Consider the following 8,380-nt stretch of genomic DNA (forward strand, 5'->3'; position numbering starts at 1 on the left):
AGATTAGGGAGAAAGCTGTGTAGATGCTAGTGAAGAAGGGGAGAGCTAAAGAGAAATGAGAGACAAAGAGAAAGGAGAGAGACTGTAAGAAAGGGAGGATATGAGAAATAAGACAAAGGCAGGAAATAATGAGAGACAGAAACAGGGATAGATAACGAATAGGAGAGATAAAGAGAAAGAAAAGAGATAAAGAAAAAAGGGAAAAAAAGAAGTGTGAGCAGTATGTGTGTGCAACAACAAGCGTGAATGTGCATGAGTATGCACATGACATGAAATGAGCTTAGAAAGCAATTGACGATTTCTATCTTCGCTAAAACGGTGTTGCTGTAATGCCAAAATCTGCAGCAGGGGGGCCATATATAATAGGGCGGCAGACGCCTGCTTTAAAAGAGCTTAGGAGGGGATCAGTGAACTTCATTCAGATTTCTCAGAAGGGTCTGGATAGACTCTCCTGGGAATTTGTTTATTTTTTAATGGGCGCTTCCATTACATGAGAGGCAACATCTCTCACTACGGCGCTTGTGGCCCCTCTCCAGAGCAGTGCTTCCTTGGGTGGGTTTTCGGTGTTGCTGAATGCCTCAACGTCAAGGCATTTCAGCAACATTCGGCTTAGGTGATCAACTATATGAAGTTCTTTTAAAGCAAAGGGGCGCCATATTGTACATGGCGCATGTGGTTGCTCCAGGGGAGCCCCTGGGGTTTTGTGTGTTGTTGAATGCCCCAATATCAAGGTATTCCAGCAACACCGTTTGGACTGTAACCCACAAAAGCAGATACAAAGTGTGCAATAAAAGTGCTATATACCTCAGTTTATATTTTCTACTTTTGTCTCTTTTTGTAATGCATGTCCCCCAACTGTCCCGATTTAGGTGGGACAGTCCCGATTTTGGGTCTCTGTCCCGCCTATCCCTTCCTCTGTCCCTCTTTGCAGGGGCAGAAGAAGGTTGAGACCAGGGCCGGACTGGCCCACCGGGATACCGGGAAATTTCCCGGTGGGCTGGCAGACCAACATTCTAAACAGCCGCTGAGCAGCTGCGAACTGGATTGAAAGCCTTTTCTGGCCGCCGGCACCTAATGAAATTTCATGAATGCCGGCTTCCACCTGCTGCCCCACCAGACACCAGGGAGTCAGAAGCAGTGGTTAGGTGGTGGGGGGTAGTGTTATATGGGGCATAAGGCTTTTCTGGAGGAAGAGTGCCCCATGATATGCCTTTCAACCCCCTTTATGTCACTCTGCCTCCAGAAATGCCTTTTAACCCCCTATATGCCACTCTGCCTCTAGAAATGCCTTTTAACCCCCTATATGGCACTCTGCCTCCAGAAATGCCTTATACCCCCTATATGCCACTCTGTCCCATAATATGCATTTTAACCCCCTATATGCCAGAGTGGCATATAGGGGTATAAGGCATTTCTGGAGGCAAGCCTGGGGGAAGATGTGCATAACTGGGGGGGGGGGCAGGTTGCCAAATTAAAGGAAATAATTGTGTGTAAAGGCAGTGTGTAGGGGTCCTGTGAGGGAGGCTAACATTAGCCTTTTTAATTAAAAAAAATCTTTGCTCCTGTGTACTACTCTTTCTATGATCCTAAGCCAGCATTATGGTGGACACCTGCCTGGCTGAGAATCATAGGAATTTTAGTTCACAACTAGCATCTGCAGCTTTTGCTGTTGCTGCACTTCCCATGACTCTCAGCCAGCATCATGGAAGTAGTATGTCTGGCTGAACCTTATGGGAATTCAATTCAACGTGTTGGTTATTTTTAATATGCATGACTGTGCTGACAAAATTGAAGCGTGTTTTAAGTGGCGTTGCAAGCGTGACATTTTAAGGTGCAATTGCTTGTATTGGTGAGTTCCGCAAGATTTTTTTATTTTTTTTTTAAAGTGTCCCTCTTTCACATTTTGAAATGTTAGGAGGTAAGGTAATGAACCCCATTAGAATGTATCTACCCAGTGATAGCCTGTGTGCATCTACATTTACTTTACTGTAGAAATATGATCAATTTAAATTGTTTGTACAAATTGTGTATGGGGAATAATGTGTTTTTTTATACCCCTTAATCTTGTGACCAGGTACATCTATGAATATATGAACTTACCCTGAATAATAACAAAAAATGGAAGAAGGGCACTTGGCATGGGACTAAGTATTTAATACTTAGTACCGGAAATGCACCTAATAAGTACATTATTCAGGAAGTTCTATATTTAGCCCTTGTCAGGCCAACATCTGATCACACACCTATCGTGACGTCTTATTCTCAAAGCCATATCTAAAAACGAGGGCCACGTGACAAGCAACGATCAATCAGTCAGACGCTGCTGCATCTGACATCCTGGTGATATAACCAGAAACCTCATCGATAGCGCGCGCAACATCTGTCAGGTGACTTCTATGAGCGCGCTATGACGTGAGGACTACACGCATGCGTATTCGCGGCTTTTAAAACGAACGTCAAGCAGGGTGCGGGTTTTTGACGCAGCCGCAGCTAGTTCTTAACTACCTGATTGGTTAGTTGTTCCGTGACGCAGTCTGGAATTATCCCGGAACACGGAAGTAAGAAAACCTTCCGTAGAGTTTTGGGTTTTTTTTTCCCCTTACACCCGGAAGAAGGTCTTCCTGGCTTAGAGGATCCAAACCAAGGAATAGAAGACTTTGGAAGAGGAACATATCAGATTAGATTAGATTAAATACACCCGAGAGGGAGGCTGAATAGTTATGGCAGCCAACGGGACCAACCTACAGGTAATAAAGGCTGGGATTTTATCCGGTGGGGTGTTGGTCGTGAGTGAAATAATCCTGGCATAGAGCCTATTACTTGTGATTGACGTGGGGAGCAGTTCTAGTCAGAGTTACTGACCACCTTTAAGGAAGAAGGGGATACATTATTTTTCTTAAAACCCTCCAACTAACTAAATGGTGTTTAGTTTGCCCAGGGTTCCTGAAGTTGGCCCCCACCCTTCTCGTCTCTCTTTATAGCACTGTTCCAATATCTTTTAGGGAAATATTGGCTCTATTATCTCATTAGTAACATGGTATTAATGTAATACACTTAGTATATCTGTTGTGGTATGCAACTACATGTTTTTATTAAAAACTGGTTATTTTGCTGACCTCTGGCATAGATGTATACGCCGGTTAATGTGCAAAATGTTGTGGAAGAAAGTCTTGGCGATACTCTAACTCTTTGGCTTTCATAAAACTGCAATGTCTGCATTGTGGAGATGTCTGGGTTGTTTTAGGCCAACCATTAAAAATACATACATACAATAAACCCATGGTTTTGCCTGTTTGTGTGTACCCTATAGTAGAGGATATGATCATACAATTACAGTCATGGCTAACTTTTGAGCAGTATGACAGTGACTTTTTGAGCCAGCAGTATATGAACCTCCTGTGAAGAGAGTGCTATGTGGCGTACACCATCCCATTTCGAATGATACTATAAAACACTCCTTGGGACAAGTTATTGTAAGTTTGTAGGTAATGGGATGCCGATTTGCACATTGCTTTTGTTTTTTGTTTTTTGGCAGAAAGCTATTGACCTGGCCAGCAAGGCATCTCAAGAAGACAAAGCAGGGAATTATGAAGAAGCACTTCGTTTATATCAGCATTCTGTGCAGTACTTTCTCCATGTGGTGAAATGTAAGTTGTGTTAAGTATTGTGAGTCTTCAAAATAAGATAAGAAATGGGAGCAGCTTCTAATGTTAAATACCTTTTGGTGCCAGTTTACCTGTACCCGGGTTCATTAATGTCATTGACATGGCAGACACAAAACAAGATGTCAGCAATAGCATAACCAGGTCCCTGCCAGATTGCTTCTTGGTCTTATAACAGATTACCAAATGATGCCTGAGAAAGGATCACATGACATGACCCATTTACTGGCACCCACTGAGGGGTACCTGACTTTTGTTATTTTTGTTAGATGATGCTCAGGGTGAAAAGGCTAAACAGAGTATCAGAGCAAAGTGCATAGAATACCTGGACAGAGCAGAACAGCTGAAGGCCTACCTCAAGAAAAAAGAAAATGCTCCTGCTAAACCAGTGAAAGAAGGAGGGCCACGTCCTGATGACAAGGGGTACGCATGTTTTTTTGTTTTTATATGTCTGAAGAGTAGAGATAATTGGGACATATTTAATGCTCTACATTTTTTCAAATCCTGACCTCAGTAGTTAATTTGTGTTTAGGGTTGCAACAACTAATCGATAATGAAAATAGTTATCAACGTTTAGTTGAATCTATTTTATTGAATATATGATGATGTGTTTTTTAGAGCAAATGCTAAAATAGAGTTCGAATTATAACACTAAGATCCACAACCTCCGCTGCTGCTGCCAGCACCTCCGCTGACGCTTCTATGATGTGCACCGGCGTGACATGAACTTCCGGTGCTCCAATATAGAAGCCCCAGCGGAAGTACTGGAAGATGTCTACGTGCATCGCGCAGACGTTCACCGGCTGCCGGAGAGGAGGGTTACATCAGTTTGTAATATAATATATAATTATATACAATTTAGCACAGACATCTTGGTGGTCATTAAAGATATAGATTGCAAGTAAATTGGGTTACCACAAGGATTTTAACCTTAGGGAGTTTTTTTTTTTTTTATCTGACAGGGCCGCTCCAATAAACAATTGAACATAACTTTCCTTTTTAAATTAATTTTAGGAATGAGAGTGATGAAGGGGACTCTGAAGATCCAGAAAAGAAGAAGCTACAGACCCAGCTTCAAGGTAGCTTGGCTTTACAGCAGACTAAATACTTTCACATGTAGACACCATGATGTGAAATTTTATAGGCAGTTTAGCTAATGTTTTCTTAAACTACTACAAACTACTCAACTGTTTGCAAGAATGCATTTTATTAACTATAAATGTGCAGTGCAAAAGCTTACAGTTGGTTACATTTCTTTGTATTTTTCTTAGTTTTATGTATGTGTATATATATATATATATATATATATATATATATATATATATATATATATATTATAATATAATGTGTGTATGTAATATAACTATCGTTTCTATGAAGGTGCAATTGTCATGGAGAAACCAAATGTAAAGTGGAGTGATGTTGCTGGACTTGAAGGTGCAAAGGAGGCACTGAAGGAAGCTGTGATTTTACCAATAAAGTTCCCGCACTTGTTCACAGGTATGAAGGTGTCACATATGTAAACCATGAATATGGAGATATATATATATATATTACATTGTTGCAGTTATCCAATCTATTTGAAGTTATTGTTGTTAAATTACAAATGCTCATGATGCTTGTTAATATGTAATTTTGCTAGGTGTTTATGAACTGCTTTCTTCTTTGTTTTTTTTTTTTGGTTTGTTTTTTTTCTTTTCTTTTCTTACCCTTTATTCAAATGTCTTAGGCAAGAGAACTCCTTGGCGAGGAATCCTTCTGTTTGGACCCCCTGGGACAGGAAAATCCTATTTAGCTAAGGCTGTTGCTACAGAAGCTAACAACTCTACATTCTTTTCAATATCATCTTCTGATCTTGTGTCAAAATGGTTAGGTGAGAGTGAAAAGTAAGTACAAATGGTTTATCCCAAGTGTGTCAAGATAAGTAGGTCTGTTTTAATGTGTGTGTATATGTATGTATATATATAGTGTGTTTTGGTTTTTTTGTGTTTTTTTTGTGGCAAGTGATTAAAGAGGGTTTTTTTGTTTTTTTTCAGGCTGGTCAAGAATCTGTTTCATCTTGCCAGAGAACACAAGCCTTCTATCATTTTCATTGATGAAGTTGATTCATTGTGTGGATCAAGAAGCGAAAATGAAAGTGAAGCTGCTCGTAGAATCAAAACAGAATTTCTGGTCCAAATGCAAGGTAACGTGTTTGAGTTAACATGTATGCTGTGCAGTTTTAATGTGTGTTTATTTTGGCATTGCTGATAAATCGGGGCAGGGGTAAAGGTAGATACACTTTATGGGTTGTATTTTTTTTATGATGCCGTACAGTAAAGTTTATTTTTATTTCATGATTGTTTGCAGGTGTAGGAGTTGATAATGATGGCATACTGGTTCTGGGAGCCACAAATATTCCTTGGGTGTTAGATTCTGCAATCCGGAGAAGGTGAGAACAACACTTAAACGTTGACAAATTAACTTTCTCATCTTAAATTGAAATGTATTTTTTATATTAAAAGCGGTAAGTGGTTATGATATTATAGTTTGCTTAACCTGTTGGGCAATAATGAAAAACGACACAAAAGGAAGATGCGTTTGTGACATAAGAGCCTAAAAACTAAATGATGCTGTTAAACCTAAAATACTTGGTTTGAATGCTTACCTTGTGCATATTGCAGTTTGTGTATGTGTGTGTGTGTGTTCATTCACCACTATATGTGAGAGATAAGTAAGATTTTAGCAGAGGACATAACTAAGCATTTTCATGTTTTTGAGGGTATATTTAACAGTGAAATTAATTTCTTCTTTAGGTTTGAAAAACGAATTTACATCCCTCTGCCAGAAGAGCATGCTCGAGCTAGTATGTTCAAACTTCATCTGGGAACAACTCCACATAGCCTCTCAGAAGCAGACTTCCGGGAGCTTGGCAAAAGGACCAGTGGATACTCTGGTGCTGATGTCAGCATTATTGTGCGAGATGCCCTAATGCAGCCAGTTAGGAAGGTTCAATCCGCCACTCATTTCAAGAAGGTAAAGTTCTAGAGCAAATAGTTTTATTGTTGTGAAATATGATTTTCTCTTTTGTCACGGCCTTTTAATCCCACAACGCCACACATATATTCCATACTCTGGGTTTTTTTTGTCTGCAAATCAGTGGGCCTGCTAATAGTGGGCTTTTGCAATTACGGTGGAAGTTATTTAGAGCGGCTGCGTGCCAGCAGCAAACTTATGGTTAGATTAGATGGTCGGCAAAAAAATAACAAATCTCTAAAGTGTTTAGTTTCTGTCACTTTTAATACTTGGTTTGGCGTATATTACAGTGGTTTTATTTTAGGTACGTGGAAAATCTCCTCTGGACCCAAACATTATTCGGGATGATCTCCTAACACCGTGTTCGCCTGGTGATCCAAATGCTACAGAGATGACTTGGATGGATGTACCAGGAGATACATTACTGGAGCCCATTGTATGCATGGTTAGTTTAGCTTTATTTTTCCCCCACTACTCCTAAGTGATTGTAAGTAAATGTCTCCCTTTTAAATAGTTGTTGTATTTTAGAATTTGATTATGACTTATTGGTTCATGACTTCACAAGGTCTGTGGAGACACTGTCAAATATAACTTTTAAAGCCAAATGTTTTCTCTTAGCTGATAAAGTAAGGGTACTTTCTTTAAAAAAAAAAAAAAAATGAAAATGGGATTGCTCCATCCCTAGTTTCATGTTATTTTTCATTGAAGGTCACTGTGCACTGTTCCAATAGAATGCATAGCATTGGCTGCCACTACTCCCATTAATTTTTTTTAATTGGGAACCATGCTCCCATTATATTTTTGGTTTCCGCAGAGGCAGGCAGGGAGGTCTGATATCAGACTTCAAAAACTAAAGAATACAAAATTAACTCAATACTCATTAAAATATTTTGGCAACTCACTGTTTTAAGTAGTCACTAGAATCCCTCGTGAAAATATATTGAATGTGCAAAAGATAATAATATTTCTTTCTTTTCAGGCTGATATGCTGAGGTCTTTGGCCCAAACTAAACCTACTGTTAATGACCAGGACTTGCTAAAATTAAAGAAATTCACAGACGACTTTGGGCAGGAAGGTTAAAAATAGGGGGGTAAAGGAATGCTCCGCAACTTTTCCTGATCATCTTTGTTCTGTATGTATTTTTGCCTTGTGTAAATGGCATACCAAAAAAAATAGTAAATGCCAAGAAACGTGAACTCTTAAACCAAGGTAGAAGAACATCTTAAAGTTTATTGAATTCTTGTATTATAAATCTGTATTCTAGCTCCTACTGTAAATTCTTTAGTGCAAACCCTAGAAGTTGCCATTCATTGATGATAAATCTATGCCAATCAATTCTTAGTGATGTGCTTATGAATTTTTGGGTTCCAGTTAATAAAGAATTGATTTGAACAACATAATGCTTTAATATGAATACTGATCTTTTGGCTACTGGTAAGATCTGACAAATGTAATTGCACTGCTGATGCATGCTTTATGAAATAACTGTTTACACGGATAAACAGATGGAAAGAAAAATGTTGGTATTATAAGTGAAATGACCCCTAGTTGCCAACATAACACATTTTTGCTGTGCTCTGCAGTTTACAAGTTATCCTACCGTTTAAACAAGAAATGTATATTTTAGTCCTTAATCTCCAAATAAAAGTTTTTGTTTGTTTTAAATGAAAAAATACCATTTATATTGGCTATATATCTTTTC

General features: G+C 39.0%; 1 protein-coding gene across 1 annotated transcript; it reads left to right on the top strand.

Annotated features, from left to right (window-relative positions):
• The first annotated feature begins 2,720 nt into the window (after nucleotides 1-2,720).
• On the top strand, nucleotides 2,721-7,758 carry LOC149302520 (vacuolar protein sorting-associated protein 4B-like). Its single transcript, XM_089482270.1, has 11 exons — nucleotides 2,721-2,747; nucleotides 3,536-3,647; nucleotides 3,932-4,085; nucleotides 4,677-4,741; nucleotides 5,043-5,162; nucleotides 5,392-5,548; nucleotides 5,699-5,847; nucleotides 6,012-6,093; nucleotides 6,458-6,677; nucleotides 6,982-7,122; nucleotides 7,657-7,758. The coding sequence occupies exons 1-11, from the start codon at nucleotides 2,721-2,723 to the stop codon at nucleotides 7,756-7,758; spliced, it is 1,329 nt and encodes a 442-aa protein (XP_089338396.1).
• Nucleotides 7,759-8,380: the final 622 nt, after the last annotated feature.

This window comes from Sceloporus occidentalis, unplaced genomic scaffold (genome assembly GCF_023333645.1).
Source record: "Sceloporus occidentalis isolate IW3139 unplaced genomic scaffold, rSceOcc1.0.p SCAF_18, whole genome shotgun sequence".
In the NCBI taxonomy this organism is placed as follows: domain Eukaryota; kingdom Metazoa; phylum Chordata; class Lepidosauria; order Squamata; family Phrynosomatidae; genus Sceloporus; species Sceloporus occidentalis.